This window comes from Dermochelys coriacea, chromosome 2 (assembly GCF_009764565.3).
Source record: "Dermochelys coriacea isolate rDerCor1 chromosome 2, rDerCor1.pri.v4, whole genome shotgun sequence".
Lineage (NCBI taxonomy): Eukaryota > Metazoa > Chordata > Testudines > Dermochelyidae > Dermochelys > Dermochelys coriacea.
The window spans coordinates 25534911-25559329 of NC_050069.1; the positions used below are offsets into that span (position 1 = coordinate 25534911).

The window sequence follows — 24419 nt, forward strand, 5'->3', positions numbered from 1 at the left end:
TCACCGCCGGGCCGCTGTGCGAGGTGACGGGCGAGATGCGCATGCGCATTCCGGCCGAAAAAAGCTCATCGCTGTAATTTTGATTCCCTCCCCCGCCCCGCCCGGCCCCGTCCTGTCCTTTCCTCTGTCTCGCTCAGGTTCCTGCAGGCCGCGCCGCACAGGGGACAATGGAAAAAGAGGGTTTTTTTAAAAAGCCTGAAAGCCGGCCTTGACCTTTCAACTGCCGGAAGTTCAAAGGTTACCAACAAAATGGCGGCCATAGCTGCTGCCGGGCTTACGGGCGGTGTGGATCCGGCGGAGGCTGAACGCGCCCAGGCAGCGCCTCGCCCGCCCTGCTGAGCGCTAGGCCGCAGTTGCCTCCAGGGGCCCGAGCTGCTGTGTGCCCAGGCGCCCCCACTGCCCCCGAGACACGCCGCCGGAGGGCAGCGGCCGCCAGCCCAGCCCGTGCCCCGGGATCGGCGGCAGCCCCCAGCCAGGCACCGGAGCAGCTTCCACGCGCCTACGAGCCATAACCCCAGCGCTACCAAGTCAGGAGCGGCTTCTGCTCGCTCAGGGCTGTAGCCGAGCCGTGACCCCACGGCACCCCACCTGGCAGGAGCCGCAGAGCAGCCCCCGACCTGCCCCCCCACTCCCGGCAGCAGCCGACACCGCCAAGCGACGCCTGCCCGCCCGCCTGCCGATCCCCCCACCCCCAAGAGCCCGGGAGCGGCAGCCTCGCTCCCGCCTAAAAATAGCGAACGCCTCAGCAGCCCCCTCCCACCTACCTATTAGCAGCAGCCCTTGCTGACCCAGCAGGAGCCCGCATTGGCAGGAGCATGAACCCCTCATCCCAGTCAACATCAATAGTTCCCAGACCTCCCCCAGCAAAGTCCATCATTTGTTGAGCAGCAGGCCTGCAACACCTATTTCCCCTCTGCATTTAGCAGCTCAGATTGTGTAGCTTCCACGGTGAGGGAGGCAGGAGATCTGTCGCCTCTTTATACCTTCTGTGGAAGGGAATTGTGTGTCACGCACACACACAGTATAAATAAGAAGACTGTATGTTGACTTTATAACTGTGCGGCTTCTCTGATCTGGCCATGACTGAATCTTGTGAGTCTTAGATCCACTGGTGAGAGAACAGTAATGAAAGGGAACTTGACAAGGGGAAAAATCAAACCATCCATCCAAAGACCACTAATGAGGACCATGTTGATGCATATTTGACTCTCAACAGTTCAGTGCTGCTGTGCAGGATGAATAGGAAGAAAGGAGACAAGGGATTTGAGAGCCCAAGACCTTATAAATTATAAGTATTAATTTTTGTATTTCTTTTGTGTGCTTGAGATTAGTGTTCATTCTCTATTATGTAATCTGAAAGCTTTATCGTGTAGGCGGTACGCTGACCAAAAGTTGACCGTTAAGGTTGGTTTTAAAGTAAAGTCAAATGAAGCTATACAGAGGTAATTTAGGGATGCTTTAAAATTATTGCTGAACATTCAGTTATACTCTGAAATCTTACTCTTTAAAGATGCATTGTGGGTTTCCATGTTTCAGTGGTTCCATATCAAATGTTAACAATTTTCATGTAAAATATTTTTTTCTAACTATGTACACTTCAGACTCAGCATGATATCTGGAAGGAAAGCTGTGTGTTTTCCGACTCATGTATAAAGATTTTTCAGCTGTAACTTAGTTAACAATGCTACTTATGATGCATGAACCAGTATAGAATTCTGTTAATTGTTCCATAGCTGTATGTGCTCTGTAGTACCAAACAAAGGAAAAAGTGATAAAAAATATTTCAGGCCTCAATCCTGCATGATCTTTGCAGATGTGCAAAGATCTGCCTGCACAGAGTTTGTGGCGGTCTACCATTGCTTTAAATGTTTATTTCTCAGGACCTTCCAATGCTTGAAGCAAGTGCTGTTTCCCAAAGGACAGCTGGGTGTCTTCCTCTTTCATGTATAGGATTTGTATACATGATAGAGTCAACTTGCCAGAGAAATGTTTATTCCTTATGCCCTCTATCCACCACCTCTCCTTCTCCCCCAGCAATTATACCTCTTTGAGGTCCATAGCAGGCAATTGCCAGTCCTATTCTCTTGCAGCCTGGCTAGGATACGACTCAGTCAGTTTTTATATAGTTGGTGATATTGTACTCTAATAATTGACATTTCACATATTGAAAAGCTATTTAGGTAATTGTTAGAGCTTTCATAACTTCTTCCGAGCCCTTCACTATTGTATTTGGGGTAACAGACAAAAAGATTCAAAAATAATTCCAGTGCAATATTTTAAAGCTGTTCAAAACAGTTCAAACTATATTTTTCCTTGTAGCATATGTGTGTACAGCCTTTATGATGGTGTGATATTTTGATGGTTTTAGTGACACCTTTGGGATGCCCTGCATAATTCCCATTTTATTGCTTGTCTGTAGCCATTCATGCAGATAAGACCTTCATACCATGAATTCTTTCCTTATGTTTATGTACACATATTTACACACTGAGTATAATATGCATACAATATCTATGTATGTAGACATACACATGATATAAAGATTGTTCAACTAAGATTTTCTTTTAACTAAGTTAAAGAAACATGAGATATGACATTGACATGTTATTTGTCTATATCCTTATTTTAAATGTTTTGTTTTTTCCAGCACAACCCACCAGGTAGTCTGCATCAACAACATAAATTTTCAGAGAAAGTCTGTTGTAGTAAGTATATTATTTACAAAAATATTAAAGGTCATGTTCAAAACCAAGATTTTCTTCTATATTTTTGAGGAAATACAACTGTACAAAAGCTGCCTATGCTCTGTAACTTCTTTGCGCTATCTATGTTCTGACCAGGAGCCTGTTACAGGACTCTGTCGCCCAAGAGAACGAGGCCAAACAGAACTGTGGTTTAATATGAATTTCAGATATACAGAAGCAAGATGGACAGTAATATGTGCCTGAATTTATTTGGAATTAGATTCAAGTCTTTTTTATTTCATTTGGACTATACATGCTAAATAAAAATGTTACCTTAAAATGTTTTAAGAGATTATAATAAGATTGTGCCTTAACATAGTTTGTGGTAAATTCAGATTTCATTTTACACAGGCTTCTTTAAAATTATAATTTAAATAACAAAATAAAAAAATCTGATTTATATAAAAAAATCTGTTCCCTCCTCCCCAAAATCATTTCTATCCATGCTGGTTAAAATTGGCTATCATACCTCTAAAAATAAACAATCACAATTTCAGCTAATGCCACTGTTTATTTAAGGGTTAGAATAGTAGAGATTTATGCCATGATCCTGAATCCATATGGACTAATGGCCAGACCCTGGCAGCCATGCAGAACACTGTTGAAGTTAATGGAGCTCTGAATGAGTTCACAAATCTGTCTGTGTGGATCACCTTGGAGGATTATCAAAGCTTTATTTTATGGAATCCAGTTTTATTATGAGTTAGGTACAATCATTTGTTTAAATTAAAAGGGACACTATCAACTTGAATTCTAGTCAATTAAAAAAAAGTTAAATGATCTCCAGTAATACACATGAGAATATTCACCTTTCAGAAGTTATAAGTTTTATGAAACTTCGTTCTTTCTTTTTTTTTTTTTTAAACAAAAAATTAGCATTTGGATCTATTGTTTGACTATGGTGTCCCTTTTAAAAATATGAATAGAATTAATTAATAGAAAGGAATACTTTTATATTGTGTTTTTGAATATGACTGCATAATTAAATAATGATATTGGTTTACATATTTATAGGGTTATGTGGAACTGACTATATTTCCCACGGTTGCAAACCTGAATAGAATCAAACTGAACAGTAAACAATGCAGGATATACAGAGTAAGAGTCAATGATCTGGAAGCAGCTTTTATTTATAATGATCCAACACTGGAGGTTTGTCACCATGAGTCAAAGCAGTAAGTAACTTGTTTGAAATTCTGTAAATGAGCTTCCTTATGTTACTATGATAGTACGTCGGTTTTTTCCATTGGCAGATTTCAACTGATGATTTTCTTATAGTAACGTCAATCTTAGTAAGAAAGAGTTAGCCATTAACTAAATCATGGTTTCCTTTGACAGTTCCTTTTGTATATTGAATTATTTCCTGTAAAATTCAAGAGAATTTGTCTAGCTTGGTCCACAACTCTAATAGTTTGACTGTAAAGTAAAATATAATCTTCAGTCTTTGGTCTGTTTCCTTCTATAGTGCTGTGCTAGAGAAATTTCATTACTGATTTTTGTATTAACATTTCTTTGTTTTACTTTGCCGTGGTATCAAATGTTGTTAGGCAAATGTCATGGACTCAGAGGTTCACCTTCAATGTTTCAGGTGTTTTAGTCTTTCTGACTCATTGTTTTCAAATGAATATGTTACTAGAAGTCAAAAGACATGTCATATCATCTGGGGAACAATTTTACGATTTAGGGCTTATCTACACCAAGGTTTCTCAACCTGTGGATCGCCACCCAAAATTGGGTTGCCAGAATGTGTCAAAGGAGCACATGGGAGGCCCTGTGGGGAAGGAAAGAAGGCTGGGTCCTGGAGTGGGGGAGGGGTTGCACAGTACTCCCCACATTCGACCCGCAGCAGTGGCTTTTGTGGCACTGGTTCTTCAGGGCTGGCTGGGGTTGACTTCCTGATTTGAGAGGTGCACGGGGTCACAGCCCTACTCACATTTAGCCCAGGTGTCCCGTTTCAAGAAGAGAGGGCCACTGGGCCAAATTTGTATGAGTAACCCCATGTGTCAGGCCACAACACCACTCTCACAAATTTGGCTGGACCAGGCCAAACCTGAGTGGCATTGCAAACCTGGAGATCGCAACTCCTGGAGCGGGGAGCCGAGCCTATCTAACCTCGTGGAACCAGTGCAGTCACTGTATATTATGCACATGTACTTATTTAGTACTTCATTATATTAATGTGTAAATTAATATATCATGTATAAGAATATATTATAAGCGAGTTTTTTGTACTAAAGCTATTTACTGGCTTGTGACAGGCCATCAAGGTTTACAAATGGGTCCTGAGCCCAAGAAGATTGAGAATCACTGGTTTATATGTGATAAATGTTTGCACCAATTTAACTAAAATCAGAGGAAAAAATAACATAATTATTTATAATTATATTGGAATGCCATCTTTATACTGGAATAATTGCATCTACCCAAAGATTGCACTGATTTAACTAAATTGCTTCTTCTACCAATTTAGTTATATCAGTGCAAAAACTGTGTAGACAAGCTTTAGTTAACCCTATTTAATCCTTTCTAGGAGAGTTTCTATGGCCTGTGTTATGATGGATGTCAGAACAGATCAGTGGTACCCAAGCTGTACATGATGGTTTGATCAAAACATCTTTATTTATCACCCTGTCATCCTAACTTTATCTTTAAGAGGGGGTCAGTGTGTCTTTGTATCATCTTCAGAGAGTGTGTTTACACCGTATCTCTGTACCAGGATGTTCTGGTACCAGTCTTGTGGAATGTGTTTGCATGAGTGTCCTGTGCCTAGTACTTCTTAGGAATGTGTTTTGTTTGGCAATGCCAGTCCTGTTCTTGCCAGGTTCTGTGAACTTGCAAGCAGGCATGTTTTGTAACAGGGCCTGACTTCTGCTCGCAACCTGACTTCTGTTAACTTTGCTTTATATCAGCAACACTTGACTGCTACTTTTGTCCAGATCTCTTCAGGCCTCATGTTTCAGGCTCTCTTTCTACTATAAGCTGGTTTAGTGGAATGCTGACAGTTAAGAGGCTATGGCCTAGTCTATACTACAGACTTAGATTGACAAAAGCGGCATTACTTCAACCTAATTATGTCATTGTCTACATTACAGCCTTGCTCGAGCTGATGTAAGTGCCCTACTACATCGACATAACAACTCCACCTCCACGAGAGGCATAAGGCTTATGTTGGTGTAGTTAGGGCGAGACAGTTGTCTGTGTAGACACCGCACTACTTACTTTGGCTGTTTGGCTGTCATTCTTGTTGATTTCACGACTCTGCATTGGAGCAGTGAAATTGACGAGAAAGGCTAGTAGGCTCCCTGCTATGAACCTAGTGCTCAGCTCACAGATGGGGCTGTCACCCTGGGGCAGGTGTGGGGGGCTCCAGCCTTGAGCCCAGTTACTGCTTGAGCTCCCTGCAGAGCTAATCACTTGGAGCCCAGGCCAGGCTCCCTGCAGGGAGCCCAACTGCTGCCAGGGCTCCAGGCTGCCCACAGGATCCAAACCCAAGAGCTGAGAGCCTGTGCCACAGCTGGGCTTCCAGCAGGAAGCCAGAACTCAGGGCAGCAGCAGGGAGCCTGGGCAGCAGTGGGGAATCAGACAGCAGCTCCAGGGGCATCCAGGCTCCAAGCAGGGAGTTCTGTGCGGAGCTCAGAGCCTGGGCTCTTAGCCCCCAATACTGCCCCCTTAGCCTGGTAGAAGCACTCCTGGTAAGGATGCACACCACCAACAGATGAAGGGTAGTGTGGACATGAAAAACAGCAATAATTATTGTGGTGCCTGTAAGTCAACCTATCATAGGTTGACATAATTTTGTAGTGTAGATGAGCCCTAAACGAAGATTCAGTTAAATGGGATTTTTAAGTACCAGTTGTGTTCTATGAAGCTTAATTTAATAATCTGTCAGGTTTATTAGTCTTTATCATTACCTGTGCATACATTAGAATCCTGCATTTCTTAACTATTAGATTTCCATGATGAATTATATTAGCATCTTGGTTACCTCAAAGCCCAAAATTATAAAACTTAACTTTAAAGTTCTCCTGACATGGGTTAGGAACTTGCTGTTAGAGAAGAATTAGGGTACTTCCTCTCCCTTGCCTTAATTCCTGAAGCACAAGTGGTGTTCATTAACATGAAATTGTCCTTTATTAACTTCGTGTTCAACCTAGCTATTCAGTTGGCGATCTAATTTATATGGAGTATGAAATCGGGAGGAACACTTCAGCCAATGGTAGATCAGCTCTTGTTCAATCCAGAACTGCTCTTTACTATCAAGTCTTTTCACTGATGGCATAAAACATGTACAAATGTTTTTCTTCTGTTTTTAATGTTGAATGTGAATTTATTGTGTTTTCTTTTTAAGTGTACGAGTGACATTCATGGACGCTGTCTTCTATTTATCCACAGCATAGGCAGCAGCCTACAGGCACCATCTTTGGAGAGTGTTAGGCTAGTTCTGTTTTCATGCCCATTCTGTTCTTGGCTTCTTTGCTGACTATCGGGAATGACACCAATTGTGGTTACTGTAATGTCATCACTTATATATTAGCATCTGGACTAAGACCTCCAGAAGCATTTCACCAGGCCAGGGCTGTATTTGAACTTGGATTCTTGAAGCTGTAGGCTCTGTATCTCATTACTAACCATCCATGCAAAAGCTTGAAAAATCCACTCTGCCAGATGCGGTCCAGTGGATAGGGCACCAGAGTGGAAGTCAAGAGACCTGAATCTAGTCTTAGCTCTAACATTGACTCACTGCTGTTCATTATCTTGTCAGCACTGTGAAACTGACAAGAAGCATGTTATTTTCATAGTGCTGATACTTGGCAAAGCTCTGTACTTCAGCAGATGCAGTCTGTGGAATTATTTTTGTATCTGGACGACCAAAAAATATAGACACTGGGGTCTCGTCTACACAAGCAAACTTTTCTGTCATAATTCATCCTTTTAAACTAGGATTAGACCATCCTTGTGAAGGAGCTGAAGTTTCATCTACCCTGTAGAATGCACCATTGCTGCCAGTGGTAGAACTGGTACTAGCAGTGTATTAAGTGAATGAAGTTTGCTAGTATAGATAGTGGGAGTGACCCATCCCCTCTTACTCCAACTGCTTTGGTGTTACGAAGGAAGAGGGTCTCTGCTCCTTTTTCCTTTGACCAGGCTCTTGGCTTCTGTGAAAGTGGGGTGTGTCCACTAGTCTATTTTTTACTCCCCACCCTTCCAAAACTGAAATGTTTGGGTCATCCTCTCCAGTGAACGGCTCCAGTGTTTGCTCCTGATGCTGCTGCTCATAGCTTTCCCAAGCAGTGACAAAGAAACTGGGATAGTTCTTTAAAATTTCATGGCTGTCTCTCTTTGAATAGCACCTGTGAAAATTGGCAGTATTCTGTTCAGTTTTCACTTAACTCTGGCTTGGGAAAAATATAAGCAGCAGAAGTGATATAGTGAGCTGTCTTTTTGCATAGTCAGAATGCACTCCATTTGTTCACATTTGGTTCATCTTGTGAAGTTTATCTTTACAACTATAAGAGTTAGAAATTTAGTTTTCTTTACAATTAAAGCTTAACTTCTACAGTAGTTGATGGCATTGTTTCTCCAGCTGAGAAGGAATTATTCCTACCAAGGGCGGGTGAGTAAACAAGTAAATTTTTTTTCAAGACTCTGGCTAGTAAGTTTTTTAATTTTGTAATTTTGTAATGCCTGTACTGAGGCATCCAGTATCCCAAAAATGTAATTCTGAGACACAATCATAACTGTTCTTAGCAAATGTTCTGGAGGATAAACTCTTAATACTAATAGATTTAAGAGGTGGTGATATCTACTTACTATCTTAACTTTGATTTCCCCATGGATGGCCTGTCCCTACTTTTTCCTAAAATCATGATGAAGCCTTTGTATGACCTAGCCAAAAAGAAAGGAAGGCTGAAGCCCCAGTTTCTGGGGACAGGGTCATACGTTGTTCTGCACTGATCTCTCTGTATTTATGAGCCAGTGAGGAAGCCCTCCAGAGAGCTACATTTGACCTTTCTCAACTGGACGGATCATCATTGTACCAATCCTTAGACTTTTATAATGGTGGGGTAAAACAGGTGACAGAATTAGAGGGGAATATTGTAACTCCCAGTTGGTTTGATATCTTCTCTTGGAAAAGAACATTTTTTTTTAGTTTATATTAAATATATAAAAGGTACAATGTCATGTAAATTCCCACTACTTAACACACTGAAGCCAATGTTTTAAATGTAAAATTTCAAAGCATTGTGCTTTTGCTAATGCCTCAATGATTTAGCAATTCTGCTATGCCCTGCTATGCACTCTTTCACATGCTTCCTTACCTTGCCCTTACTGCCTCAGCCAAAGGATCTGTCTTGTGGATATTTTATGAACTGTCACTACGATGAGGATTGTTTGCTTTTACTTGAAAATGAGTGCTGACATGGGTGTCTTGAAACCTTTTTCAGACATGTTAGTGTGTGTGGGTGTGTACGTAAACATTAGTGAAGAGAGCAATGATGTGTGTTCCAAACAGGGAGAGAAAGGTGATTTATGGAAGGTGAAACTTGCGTTGATTTTCCAAAGCGTTGCGTAATTTCCTTTAATCTTCCAAAAAGTAAATGACTTGTCTTAAGCCTGCAGTGTCTTAAGTTTAAATGAAAGAAGGACAAAGCCATTATTGGCAAAAAGATTGAATGCAGTTTGCCAATTTAGATAGGTTAATTAGAAATTATTACCTTTATAAATATTTGCAGCCAGAAGACATCATAGCACAGCTCAGCTAGCTGTCAGTAAGCTGATGACACTATAATACACATTTGTAAAGAGTTTTGTTTCTCATAAATCTTGGGATGTTACGCAGCCAGGCTAAGAGAGTAGTAAGTATATGTGGAGCACATTTTCAGGGCTAACTGCTATTGAGAATAATACTTGTATTTTAGAAAACATAAAAAAAGCAGCTTTCCAAAATTATAAATGATACAGATTGGTTGGTAAATGATAGTTCCTATTTATAAGGGATTATACAGTTTAAAAAACAACGTGAAATACTTTATAACAGTTTAGTGATCGTATTTTATAAAAGTTAACAAGTTAAATTTTACCCTTTGTGAATAACCTGCTTTCATTAGGACAGAATCAATGAGTAGTCAAATATGGTAGAATGAAAGGAGAATATTTTTAGACTTCAGGACAAAAAGGTCAATGTGGTAAAAGACATGATCTAATGTCTCAGTTAACAAAATGTTTATTAATTCGTTAAATTATTTTCAGTGGCCGAATCCTTTTTGAGATAAACCACCTTGTTTCCAAAGGTTTCAGAGTAGCAGCCGTGTTAGTCTGTATTCGCAAAAAGAAAAGGAGTACTGGTGGCACCTTAGAGACTAACAAATTTATTAGAGCATAAGCTTTCGTGAGCTACAGCTCGCTAAATCCTGTTGGCTGTGACAGTATCATAATAAGTGTATTAAGGGCATTACAAGACTGCATTTGTGAGTGAAGTTGCCAGGGTTTGGAGGTGCATTTAAAGACTATGGTGAAGTAGCAGAAAAGCAAAATAAATTGTTTGAATCAGTCCTATTCCTAAAGCAATTTTCACAGGAAATTTGAATGAAGTCTTTAAGGAAGAAGTTATGGAACACCATAAAACTCAAGCACTCTAAATCACCAGGACCAGTGATGTTTAGAAGGCTGGAAAGTTGCTAAACTGATGCCAATATTTATAAAACAACAACAAAACCTAAATATTATTCTGAGAAATACTGACCAGTGAGTATCTCATTTCTGGATCTAGTAAACTGAGTCTAACGATAGAATAAGTGTATCAAATCCTCATAACTTCTTAAAGGGAAGAAGATTTGTACCTCTTTGACCTATGAAAATATATTTGAAAATGTTAATGGTTGATGAAGGTCATCTAATGAATATGGTTAGTATGGATTTTCAAAAGGTTTTTGCTAAAGTCCTCAATAAGACTCTTAAGGAAAATAATCACAAAATATGGAGCAAAATCTTGTTTATGGATTAAAAACTGCTTAAAGGGCTTACTCTGATTGTTTTTTCTTAATCTTGTGATCTGTGTAGCACAAAAATATTTCCTGGCCTATATGGCTAGAAGCAGTAGAGTGAAATGGACACGGTCTAGGCGGGAGAGAGGCCAAATGCAAAACCCAGCGAAGAGGTAAAAATAGAAAACAGCTGGTGCTCTTCCACTTTCCAGAAAGCAAAATTGGGAGGAGAAAAGTTGAATTTCCCCCACTTTTGGCCTCTAATAGGTTTGCTCATTGAGCTTGTGTACAATTTTCAGTTTCTTGGTTTATATATTAATGATTTATGAGAAGGAAGTGAGCAGCAATCTTGCTGATGGCACTATGTTTTATTAGCAGATCTGTGGAGGCTTTTAAGAAATTCTGGTTATATGTCAACATACTGGAGAGTCAGGTTGGAAGCAAATAAAGTATAATCTAAATAAACATTGGCCAATACTTTCCAATGTGAGTGCCTCTAAAATTAGACACCTAAACAAGAGTCTTCTGGTTTTCAGAGGTGCTGAGTTGCTGCAGGTTTCAGTGACTTCGCTGGAAGTTGAGGATGATTAGTACCTCTGAAAATCAGGCCACTTATTTAGGTGCCTAACTTTACTTTGGAAATTCTGGCTGTTATTTACATTGGCAAAAATGTGTTTAATATATACTTATTAGCTCTGAACTTTCAAGATCCTCTGAGGAAAAGACGAAGTCATTTTAAATAACTTGGTGTAAATGTTACTAGCCACAGCAGCAGTGTAGGCTGGCATGCCTGACCCTCAGCATCCACGTCTGAGGGAGACCACGCCTCCTCTCAGTTTGGTCTGCTAGGTATTCTCCCAAAGGAATTAAAAACAAAGGGGGAATTAGCGGTTCTCAGTGGGCCCTGGCCTTCAAGCAGGGCATCACCATAAACAGTCTGGGCTCTGGCCTGCAACCAGGCTTTAAACAGGGTGGGGTGGCAAGCAGTCAAGGCTCTGGCCTGCAGTCAGGCAGAGCTGTAGCAGTTTATCCTCCCATTCTAGGGGCTCCTGCAGAGAGTGGAGCATCAAGCACAGTCTATGGGGCTCTGGGAGGGGGGAGCACCAAGCAGAGTCTGTGGGGCTCCAGTAGGAATGCCCAAGGAGCACAGGCCTCCTGTCTTAAGGAGGGGAAGTACTGCCACCAGTGTTCCCTCTAATTTTTCCCACACATCTGCAGAATGAATTTTGTTATGTGCACCAATATGAAGGTGATGTGTGACAGGAGCAGGGACAGGGTGCGCTCAGGGGGAAGAGGCAGGGTAGGGGTGGGAACCTGGGGAAAGGGGTGGGGGGGGTCAAGTTCCCCCCCCGGCTAGTGGGGAAGTTGGCACCTATGGCCTCTGCCCTGGCTGCAGCAGGTCCTGGCTGGGTGGGTACCCTGAGTGACCGTGCAGCTTACAGGGAACTTAGACTGCCATCCCAGGGGTGGAGTGGTAGGGGGGATGCAGGCCCACCAAACTCCACCGCATCACAGCCCATGGCCCTAACAGTGGCAGAGTGGTCTGCCACTGGGTCAGCGGGAAATCCATCCACAACACACTGACAGTGTTTCTGGCGTCACCACAACCAGACAGTAGTCTGGCTCTCCTGGCCTGCTTCCTACTCTCCCCCTCAGTCTCCCCGGGATATTTTGCCAAGGGAGCAGTAGCAGCTCCTCCGCATTGGGAGTGGCAGGGCTCTCTGGAAGCTCAGGCTGGTCGTCAGGGCAGCAGCGGTTCTGGCATCCCACTCCAGCAGTAGGGAAGGGGTGTCTGTCTCCTTCCACACCTCCCTCTTGAATGAGCCGCTGGGATGGCCTTTTATGCTTCCTCTTCCTGTCCTGCCCCTCTGTTTCTGGCTTGCGGGACGTGGCCCTTCTGGTTCCACCCACCCAGCGATTTGTGGCTTCCACTCCATGTCCGCATCTGAGGGAGGCCACGACTCCTCGCTACAAGCAGTTAGGGCAATAGTGTGTTCAGATATGTTAATAAAGGGATTAAAGGGAATACCAGTGATAGTATTATGAAACAATATATACTGTTATCTGTATCGAAAGAGAAAGCAAGAAGGTGTTCTAGGGCAACCTGTCTGTGCTGGAAGTTGCACAGTGAAGGCAAGGTAACTGACAAGCCTGGAAATACTCTGGGCAAAACAGAGAGAGATCTCTCTCTCCACCCAAGAGAGGCACCAGCTGAGGAGCTGAAAGCCAAGAGTGGGTACCCTTGCTGAACCGCTGAGTGGAAAAGCAGATGCAGTTGCCCTGAACTTGTCTTGTGATGTTTCCTTCTGTATTCTAGGAACTGGACTTAGACCATCAAATTGTTTTGAACAGGCCACTGAATAGATATCAGATTTTCTATATTTACTATTATGGTTATAATAATATTCAATACTTGTACTACTTCCTGCTGTAGTATGTTATACTAATGCCATTTAGAATCAAGATGTTTCCTCACAGCTTGGATTGCTTGTTTAACATAAACAATTATATAACTTTCCCTCTCCCATCATGTCATGTGTTTCAACTCAAGACACCCCTATTTATTTAATACAGTTACTAGATTTTACTTTACCAGACTACCAATTTTCTGATAATGCTTTTGTTTTGGTAAATGTAGGTTTAGAAATAGAACTACATTGTATAAAGTATGTAGAAAAAACGTGGCATTTAGTGGACTCTGTTTCTGTTTTTAATGTGGAAGGTAATATTTTAATGGCTTCTTTATATTTTGTTTTTGGGGGTTGGCGGGTTAAACATTGGAGGACTTCAATTTTAAAGCAGTTGAGTACATACTGCTTTTTTGTACAAGACTTTATTCTGCTACATCTGCAACCTGCTATGATAAACTCATGGATGCATCCAATGAAGTGAGCTGTAGCTCACGAAAGCTTATGCTCAAATAAAATTGTTAGGCTCTAAGGTGCCACAAGTACTCCTTTTCTTTTTGCGAATACAGACTAACACGGCTGCTACTCTGAAACCTGTCATGGATTGCCATAACTGTAGAATTCTTTACTGTTTTTAGTAAAATGGCAAAGAAATACAGTCTCCTTAATAGTTTGTATACTTGATGTTGCTGTTTAAGGACTTGTCAGTGTAGGGTCATGGAAGAATGAAGCCATATTTTCAGCGTTCATGTATAGTGTTTATTCATAATCTAGAAGCATGTTTAAAACAATGTTAAACTGAGTATTTTGTTACAGAAAGTTAAAATGGGACGTATGGTTCCTGTGTCATTAGGGGGAGCTGGAAAGTGAATGTATATTATTCCCTCTCAATCAGTCCACATTTGATAAATTAGAACCATTTATCATTATTTCTTGACCTGTAATTTTTGTCTATAACTGTGGGGGGTTATTTTTAAACAGCCATATCCAGTTTGTAGAGGGCAATTCTAGCCATGAAAAGATTGCTGTATGGTACCGATCCTCTAATAGATTCCTTTTATAATGAATCACCCATTTGATTTGGACCACTATACATTTCCACAATAAAAGGAACAAAATAAAGACTGATTTATATTAAAATGTTAGACTATTAAGATCAATAGAGCCTACCTTTCTCGTTACATCATAATAATCTTTTCCTGTCTGTGAATCCACTGGAATTTAAAATGTAACCACAATCTCACCACGATTCCTCAGAATTGAACAAATTTTTTGACGTACTAGAAAGGAATCCCTTGCCAATAATTAGAGACAGAAAATGTTAACATTCCCAGGATCAGATTTACATTAAAATGAGTTAAAACAAAAAAACCCAACCCAAATTTAAAACTAATATTAAAGTTGACTTGTTAATTTTTATTTTCTTTCGGTAGTGACTTGCCATAATTACTAAATTAAGGCATGAGTGAATTAAGGAATTATTTTCATACAGTTTCAGAGTAGCAGCTGTGTTAATCTGTATCCACAAAAAGAAAAGGAGTACTTGTGGCACATTAGAGACTAACAAATTTATTTGAGCATAAGCTTTTGTGAGCTACAGCTCACTTCATCCGATGAAGTGAACTGTAGCTCACGAAAGCTTATGCTCAAATAAATTTGTAAGTCTCTAAGGTGCCACAAGTACCCCTTTTCTTTTTTCATACAGTGTTTTACTTTTTTCATTCTCACCCTAAGTCCTGCAGAGACTTAAGCATTTGAGTAACTTTATACATGTGAATAGTCCAATTGAACTCACTTGTACCATTCATGTGACTGATTCTTTGTGGAAATCCTATCTTTTAAAAGCACTTCAACTACATTACAGGAAAAATTGATCATGTTAACACATGGGATTTTGGAGTTTCTGAAATCAGATGCTCGCATTTTCTGCTAATGCTCTATGATGAGAAGATTTCAAACAAACTAGTCTAGTTTACTTTTCCTAATGTTCTCAGTCCTACTGCTGATATGTTCTCAGTATACCTTAGTTTATTTTTTTAGCCAAGGCACAGGTGGGGAAGGCTGAGTATCTAAGCTTAAAGTTTGACACCTACATGATCTTTAGCCCTTCTTCCTTCCAAGTAAGATACAGTAAATTGAGTTTAATGAAGTTTGTAGTTTACGCTGGATGGTGGATAAGGATTGGGTTCAGATGAAAAGAAAGTAATGATTTAAAATGAGGTCATGTCTACTTTGTGTGGACTTTAGATTTCATGGCCCTCTTACTAAGAATGGAAGTTTGCTTTGTTATCTATGGTCAAAACTGTTCATCTGCCCACCGTTGTACTGGCTTTCTGTGTGGTTGCAGCCCTCTATTCCCCCAATGACTGGATTTCATTGGTGGTGAGCTTTTAAATGCTTTAGATACTTTTGAGATGAAAGGTGACAAGTAATTTAAAATATACTTTATGGTGTGATGTTGCACACCCAATTTTCAACAAGCAAGCTTTAAAAAAAAATGATCTGTAGAAGATTTATACTGGAAAAGTGTTCTTGATCTTCAGAGTTTAACGTTCTTAAGAGGTTTTTTTTTTTTAAGGTATGATGTAAAACCACAAAATCAAGAAAACTCTCAAACTTGACCATAAACAGTCCAGTATTTACGGGCAACCGGATGCAGATAGGGTAGTGTTAATGATGGGATAGTTATAACTAGGTACTACTGGAGAACTGATTCTTAACTATGATTTTCTGTGCTTTTGTGAGTTAAAGTCAGAGCTCCAACATTCAATACATTATGTGGTATGAAAAGCATATAAAGTATAACAATTTGTATCCAGCAACCAAAGCAGAGAAAAGGACTACCAAATTAAAAACCTGTTTCACTCCCAGAAATGTAGGGCTGGAAGGGGCCTTGAGAAGTCATCAAGTCCAGCCCACTGTGCTGAGGCAGAACCAAATATACCTAGACCATCCCTTATCGTTGTTTTGTCCAACCTGTTCTTAAAAGCCTTCAGTGATGGGGATTCCACAACTTCCCTTTGAAGTCTATTCCAGAGATTGACTACCTGTAGAGTTAAAGAGTTTCTTAATAGCTAACCTAAATCTCTTTTGCTGTAGGTTAAGCCCATACTTCTTGTCCTACCTTCAGTGAACATGGAAAACAGTTGATTGTCATCCTGCTCACAATAGTCCTTAACATACTTGAAAACTGTTATCAGGTCTTTCTCCCCCCCCCCTCCCCCCGGCTCCTTTTCTCAAGGCTAACCATGTCCATTTTTTTTAACCTTTCCTGTTAGGTCACATTTTCTAAACCTTTTATCATTTTTGTTGTTCTTCTCTGGACTCTTGCTAATTTGTCCACATCTTTCCTTAAAGTGTGGTACCCAGAATTGGCCACAGTATTCCAGCTGAGGCCTCACTAGTGTTTAATGAGAGTGGGGCAATTACCTGCTGTGTCTTACATATGACACTCAAGTTAATACACCCAAGAATGATGTTAACGTTTTTTGCAACTGTATCACAATTGTTGACTCGTATTCAATTTGTGATCCACTATAACCCTTGGATCCTTTTCAGCAGTACTACCACTCCACCAGTTATTTCACATTTCAGAGTTGCGCATTTGATTTTTCCTTCGATCATAAGTGTAGTACTTTGCACTTGTTTTTATTGAATTTCATATTGTTGATTTCAGACCAATTCTCCAATTTGTCAAGGTTTTAAATTCTAATTCTATGGTCCAAAGTGCTTGCAACCCCTCCCTGCTTGGTATCATCCACATATTTTATACGCATACTTTCCAGTCCATTATCCAAGTCATTAATGAAAACATTGTTGGTTCCCCACAAGATAAGTCCTTCCAGTTTGACAGTGAACCATTGATAACTACTCTTTGATTATGTTCTTTCAACCTCTTTTGCACCCACTGTAGGAGCTAGAGAGAGCCTGGATCACTGGGCCTGGTGTAAGATCTGAGGTCTTAACCAGAGGCTCTGAACCAAAGTTAGGCCATGTATTAAAGTAGATGTTTACAAGTTCACTGTCCAATGTATGATCTTGGCAAAAGTATTGCTAGCATTGCTAAAACACAGGCATTCCTAAGAAGCAACAGATATTGGGTATGTGTGAAAACACATTCCAAAATATTAGCTCAGAAAGATCCTGATCTAATACTAAATAAGAGAATGTTTTGCCCCTGACACCTGGAGCAGGATACAAAGGAAGGTAACAAGCGGACGTCATGAAACGTGAGGTGGTATGCAAGTTGTTTTTCTTAGTCTATAAACTTTGGGGTTCCTTGCCTTAACCCTTTGTGCAGCAAAGGGGACAGCAGAAATTCCTGCTGCTGACTGAACTGTTCCTTGCTACTGGGCACTCCTGTGTAAATGTACCTGTAACCATGGAACTGCGACACTTGTACTGTGCCTTAAAGGCAATAAACCTGGCCGATTGCCTTCATCACCGAACCATGGTGAATAACATTGAGGTCTGTTGAATTAACAAGCTGCATTCTATGCTTGTGTTAATAACATTGGCATTCCAGAGAGAGAAACACTGAGCAGCTGTAACAGCTCAAAGCAGCACCTGGACAATGCTAGCACAGCAATGACATTCCAGCCTTCAGCACTTAACAACATCCACCTTATGGCAATTTCATCTAAACCACATTTCTCTAGTTAGCTATGAGAATGTCATATATGACTATGTCAAAAACCTTACTAAAATCAAGATATATCATGTCTACTGCTGCCTCTCATCCACTAAACCAGTAACCCTGTGAAAAAAGGAAATTAGGTTGGTTTGACATGATTTGTTCTTGACAAATCTATGCTGGCTATTCCTTATAACTCTATTTTTAATCTTCTAAATGCTTACAAATTGATTGTTTAATAATTTGTTCAAGTATCTTTCCAGGTATCAAAGTTAGGCTGACTGATCTATAGTTCCCCGGGTCCTTTTTGTTCCTTGTTTAAAAGAAAGGTACTATGTTTGCCTTTTTCCAATCCTCCAGGATCACACCTGACCACCATGAATTCTCAAAGATACCAATGTTGCTTCAGCTAGTTCCTTAAGTACCCAAGAATGAATTTCAGCAGACCGCGCAGACTTGAATACATCTAATTCATGTTCATTAACCTGTTCTTTCCCTATTTTGGCTTGATTTCCTTCTTATTGTTAATAGTAATTGTGCTATTTTTAGTGAAGTCTGAAGCAAAATAGGTGTTAAAAACCTAAGCTTTCTTGATGTCATCAGTTATTAGCTCTGCTTCCCTGCTAACTAGGAGACCTACACCAGTGGTTCTCAATCAGGGGTCTGTGTATCCCTGAAGGTAGGCAGAGATCTTCCAGGGGATACATCAACTTATCTAGATATTGCCTAGTTTTACAAGCTACATAAAAAGCACTAGTAAAGTCAGTACAAACTAAAATTTCATACAGACAAAATGAGAAAGTAAACAATTTTTTAGTAATAGTGCGCTGTAACACTTTTGTACTTTCATATCTGATTTTGTAAGCAAGTAGGTTTTTATGTGAGGTGAAACTTGGGGTACACAAGACATATCACACTCCTGAAAAGGGGTACAGTAGTCTGGAAAGATTGAGATCCACTGACCTATACTGTCCTTTCTTTCTCTTGTTTCTAATGTATTTAAAGAACCTCTTCCTATTGCCTTCTGTCTTTTGCTACATGTAACTCAGTTTGTGATGTATCCTTTCTGAGATTGTCTCTACGTGCTTGCACTATTATTTTTTACTCCTCTTTAGCAATTTGTCCATGTTTCCACTTTTTGTAGGATTTCTTTTTAATTTTCAGATCATTAAAGAGCTCTTGATGGAGCCATATTGGCCTCTACCTACCTTTCCTTCTCATTGGGATAGTTTTCAGTTGTGCCTTTAATATTGTTTCCTTGAGAAACGCAGCTCTCTTGAACAGTTTTTTCCCTTATATTTTCTTCCCATGGGAGCTTACGTAGCAGTTCGGAGTTTAATGTCTGCTTTCTTTAAGTCCATTGTCCTTATTTTGCTGCTCTCACTCCTTCCTTTCCTTAGATTCATGAAATCTATCATGATCACTTCCACCCAAATTTCCTTCCACCTTCAGATTCGCAACCAATTCCTCCCTGTTGGTGAGAATTAGATTTTTAAATCAGGTTTCTGAGAGCACTGTATATATTTAGGCCAAGGTTTTCCAAAGTGGTACCCAAAATTAGATTTCTACAACAGGATTTAGTAATATTTAATATTAAGTGGATTTAATTTCAAAATGCTGACCACCCTGTAACTCTCATTAAAGTCATTGGGAACAGTTAAGTGCTTAAGCAGTTTGAAAAATATGTGACTTATTTAGATGTCTAAATATTAGTTTGGAGCCTAATTGTAGATTCCTGCTTTTGAAAATCCTGGCCTTAAAAACATGGTTCAACATATTGACTTTAGATATTCACTTATGCCAGTAAGTGAGTTGTCAGATTATTTTTTACATAACATATGTTCAAGTTCTTTTAAGAATAGACCTTTTTAGTTTCTGTTTTGTATACTTGTTAGTAAATTTTTATAAGCCTGATTTTTCCAAGAAAGCACTATTGTTTCCGATACTCCTCAATTTGTTATATGTCTAAATTTCTCTGTTTAATGCTAATCATATCAAGAATGATATAAACCGCTATTATAATAAGAGCCAAAGCAATCAGAGAGCATAATCTAAAAAGTTGCGCTGATACTATATTTGAATGTGCATTTTAAGAGTTGAAATGGGTTTTGTTTTACTTGTAGGAGAAATCTCAACTATTTTTCCAATGCTTATGCTGCTGCAGTCAGTGCTGTGGACCCAGATGCTGGAAATGGAGAACTCTGCATTAAGGTTCCTTCGGAGCTGTGGAAACATGTTGATGGTAAAGTGTAGAGACCATATTGATACTTAAATTAAGGTACTGCAGATTTGATAGCCAGGGCATTTTGTATTGAAAGACATTAGATTTAAGTAAACATAAATAATAGATTTAATTAGAATCACTCTTTCCCCTTCCCCACAAAAACCCCCCACCAACATCTTTTTGGAAAGAATAAAAAGTCCGGATCCACAAAGGGACTTGGGTGTTGCAACACCTAACTAATAACTGGAGGAGCATTGTGACATGCAGAGCCTGAGTTAGCCTTTACAATGAATGGGAAGAGAGAACTTAATATGAGCTACAAGGGAGATACCTATCTGCTTGCAATTCACAACCAGGAACCCCTCTACTGATGTCAGATGGCTTAGGCTTTGTTTTTTTTGGGGGGGGGTGTTTTTTAAGTATAACAAAGGAAAGGGGAAGTTGATAGTAGTGAATATAAATAAGAAGTTAGCAATTGTAAAAAAAATTGGTAAGGGAAACAAAAGGACATAAGGAGAAATCTATGGCCATCAGAGATAAGGACAATAAAAAGGCGTTTTTAAAATATATTAGGAACAAAAAGAATTCTGACAATGCTATTGGTCCACTACTTGATGGAAATGGTAAGATTATCAATAATAATGTGGAAAAAGCAGAAGTGTTCAATTTCTCTTCTGTATATGGGGAAAAAACATGATATAATCTCATCTATGGTGATAACACTCTTTCCATTCCACCAGCATCTCTAGAGAATGTTAAACAGAAGCTACTAAAGTTAGACATTTTTAAATCAGCAGGTTCATGTGTTTTAAAAGAACTAGCTGAGGAGCTCACTGGACTGTTAATGTTGGTTTTCAATACGTCTTGGAGCGCTGGGGAAGTACCAGAAGACTGGAAGAAATCTAATTTTGCGCCAATTTAAAAAAGGGTAAAAGGGATCACCCAGGTAATCATAGGTCTGTCAGCCTGACATCCATCCCAGGCAATGAAGCAGCTGACATAGGACTCAATTAATAAAGAATTAAAGGAGGGTAATGTAATTAATGCAAATCTACATGGATTTCTGTAAAATAGATCCTGACAACCTAACTTGATACTTTTTTTTATAATGAGATTACAATTTGGTTAATAAAGTTAATAGTGTTGACGTAATATACTTAGACTTCTGTAGAGCTTGGTACCTCATGACATTTTGATTAAAAGATTAGAATGATATAAAATTAACATAACTCACATTAAATGGATTAAAAACTGGCTTCCTAAAATAGGTCTCAAAATATAATTGTAAATGGGTAATCATTGAGTGGGTGTGTTTCCAGTAGGGTCTCGCAGAGGTCAATTCTTGGCCCTGCGCTATTTAATATTTTTATCAATGACCTGGAAGAAAACATAAAATCATCACTGATGAAATTTGCAGATGACACAAAAATTGAGGGCATGGTAGATAATTAAGAGGAGAGGTCATTGATTCAGAGTGATCTGGATCACTTGGTAAACCAAGCACAAGCAAACAAAATACATTTTAATATGGCTAAAAGTAAATGTATACATCTAGGGAAAAAGAATGTAGGCCATGCTTAAAGGATGGGGGACTATCCTAGGAAGCAGTAACTCTGGGAAAGATTTGGATGTCGTGGTGGATAATCAGCTGAACATGAGCTTCCAGTCTGATGTATAAACAGGGGAATCTGGAATAGGAATAGAGAGGTTATTTTATCTCTGTATTTGGCACTGGTGCAACTATAGCTGGAATACTTTACTCAGTTCTGGTGCCTGCAATTCAAGAAGGATGTCAATAAATTGGAGATGATTCAGAGAAGAGCTATAAGAATTAGTAAGAGATTAAAAAAACATGCCTTATAGTGATATATTGAAAGTGTTTGATCTATTTAGTTTAACAAAGAGAAGGTTAAGGGGTGACTTGATTAGGGTCTGTAAGTATCTACTTGGGGAACAAATATCTAATAATGGGGTCTTCAGTCTAGCAGAAAAAGATCTAACACAATCCAATGGCTGGAAGTTGAAGCTAGACAAATCCAAATTGGAAATAAGGCATAATTTTTTAACAGTGAGGGTAATTCACCATTGGAACAATTTACCCAGGGTTGCAGTGGATTCTTCATCAGTGACCATTTTTAAATCAAGATGGGATGTTTTTCTAAAAGATCTGCTCTAGGAATTACTTTGGGGAAGTTCTGTGGCCCATATTATACAGGTTTCAGAGTAGCAGCTGTGTTAGTCTGTATTCGCAAAAAGAAAAGGAGTACTTGTGGCACCTTAGAGACTAACAAATTTATTTGAGCATAAGCTTTCGTGAGCTACAGCTCACTTCATCGGATGCATTTGGTGGAAAATACAGAGGGGAGATTGATATACACACACAGAGAACATGAAACAATGGGTTTTATCATACACACTGTAAGGAGAGTGATCACTTAAGATGAGCCATCACCAGCAGCAGGGGGGAGGGAGGAAAACCTTTCATGGTGACAAGCAAGGTATGCTATTTCCAGCAGTTAACAAGAACATCTGAGGAACAGTGGGGGTGGGGTGGGGGGGAGAAATAACATGGGCCAGAAGAATACCTAGAAGTCACCTACTACAGGACAGGCCCAATAAAGAAAATAACAGAACGCCACTAGCCATCACCTTCAGCCCCCAACTAAAATCTCTCCAACGCATCATCAGGGATCTACAACCTATCCTGAAGGACGACCCATCACTCTCACAGAACTTGGGAGACAGGCCAGTCCTTGCTTACAGACAGCCCCCCAATCTGAAGCAAATACTCACCAACAACCACACACCATACAACAGAACCACTAACCCAGGAACCTATCCTTGCAACAAAGCCCGTTGCCAACTCTGCCCACATATCTATTCAGGGGACACCCTCATAGGGCCTAATCACATCAGCCACACTATCAGAGGCTCGTTCACCTGCGCATCTACCAATGTGATATATGCCATCATGTGCCAGCAATGCCCCTCTGCCATGTACATTGATCAAACTGGACAGTCTCTACGTAAAAGAATAAATGGACACAAATCAGACGTCAAGAATTATAACATTCAAAAACCAGTTGGAGAACACTTCAATCTCTTTGGTCACTCGATTACAGACCTGAGGGTGGCTATTCTTCAACAAAAAAAATTTCAAAAACAGACTCCAACGAGAGACTGCGGAATTGGAATTAATTTGCAAACTGGATACAATTAACTGAGGCTTGAATAGAGACTGGGAATGGATGAGTCATTACACAAAGTAAAACTATTTCCCCATGTTATTTCTCCCCCCCACCCCTCCCCCCACTGTTCCTCAGACGTTCTTGTTAACTGCTGGAAATAGCCTACCTTGCTTGTCACCATGAATGGTTTTCCTCCCTCCCCCCCTGCTGCTGGTGATGGCTCAACTTAAGTGACCACTCTCCTTATAGTGTGTATGATAAAACCCATTGTTTCATGTTCTCTGTGTGTGTATATCAATCTCCCCTCTGTATTTTCCACCAAATGCATCCGATGAAGTGAGCTGTAGCTCACGAAAGCTTATGCTCAAATAAATTTGTTAGTCTCTAAGGTGCCACAAGTACTCCTTTTCTTTATGCCATATTATACAGGAGGTCAGACTAGATGATCACACTGCTGCCTTCTGGCCTTGGAATCTATGAATTTAAGTGCCTAAGCTGTTTTTTTCTGATAATGAGTTAAGCATCTGCCTTGCTTAATGCAAAAAGAGAGGAAGAGGAGGAAGAGATGGTTTTGATGCCTAACTTTATAACTTTTAGCCCAGTGGTTAGAAACTCACTTGGGATGCGGAAGACCCAGGCTGGATTCTCCCCTCTGCCTGAGGAGAGAGAGGATTCAACAAGGGTCTCCCACACATCTTGGGAGAGTGCACGAAGCGCTGAGCTATGAGATGTTTTGTTAAAGGTGTTCTACTTTGGATAAATAATCACCAGAGCGGGGGGGGAATAGTACCTGGGTCTCCCACCCTTCAGGGGGATGCCCTAAACACCAGGCATTAGAATCATCTTCTCTCTCTTTCTCCTTCTTACCCAATGACTGATTATTTATCCAAAATGGAACTGCTTCCACAGGAACAATTGAGGGAGCAGTACTTACTCTTGGGTTTAGGCACCCAAGTACTTTTGTGGATCTGGCCCACACATGACTCACAAGAATGACTAGACTACCCCTTACTCACAAGAGCTTCTTTTAAAAATACCCCTTTTGCCTTAAATGCACAGGCTTTTGGGGTAGTGTTTTACTTGTCAACATCAGTCATCTGAAGCTATCCATTTTCACAAGGATAATTTGAAAGGGCATTCTGACTCATGGCTTTGAGCTTTCCTCACAATAGTTAAGAAAATGGTTCAGTTACCCCTCTCTAATGAGTTCTATTTTTTAAGTCTATTGGCGAAAGCC

At 40.1% G+C, this 24419-nt stretch overlaps 1 protein-coding gene across 4 annotated transcripts in view; it reads left to right on the forward strand.

Moving 5' to 3' along the window:
• The first annotated feature begins 32 nt into the window (after positions 1 to 32).
• The window catches only part of TAF2 (TATA-box binding protein associated factor 2), a 100659-nt gene continuing 76272 nt past the window's right edge, over positions 33 to 24419 (forward strand). The window contains exons 1-4 of one of the 4 annotated variants that reach the window (XM_038390507.2): positions 33 to 1288; positions 2651 to 2705; positions 3759 to 3919; positions 19894 to 20012. In XM_038390507.2, coding sequence (XP_038246435.1) covers positions 1236 to 1288; positions 2651 to 2705; positions 3759 to 3919; positions 19894 to 20012 — 388 coding nt within the window. In that variant the 5' untranslated portion in view covers positions 33 to 1235. Of the gene's footprint in view, positions 1289 to 2650; positions 2706 to 3758; positions 3920 to 17050; positions 17122 to 19893; positions 20049 to 24419 lie in introns of those variants that run through there. The other 3 variants (XR_006278673.1, XM_038390511.2, XM_043507401.1) reach the window with 3 other exon arrangements.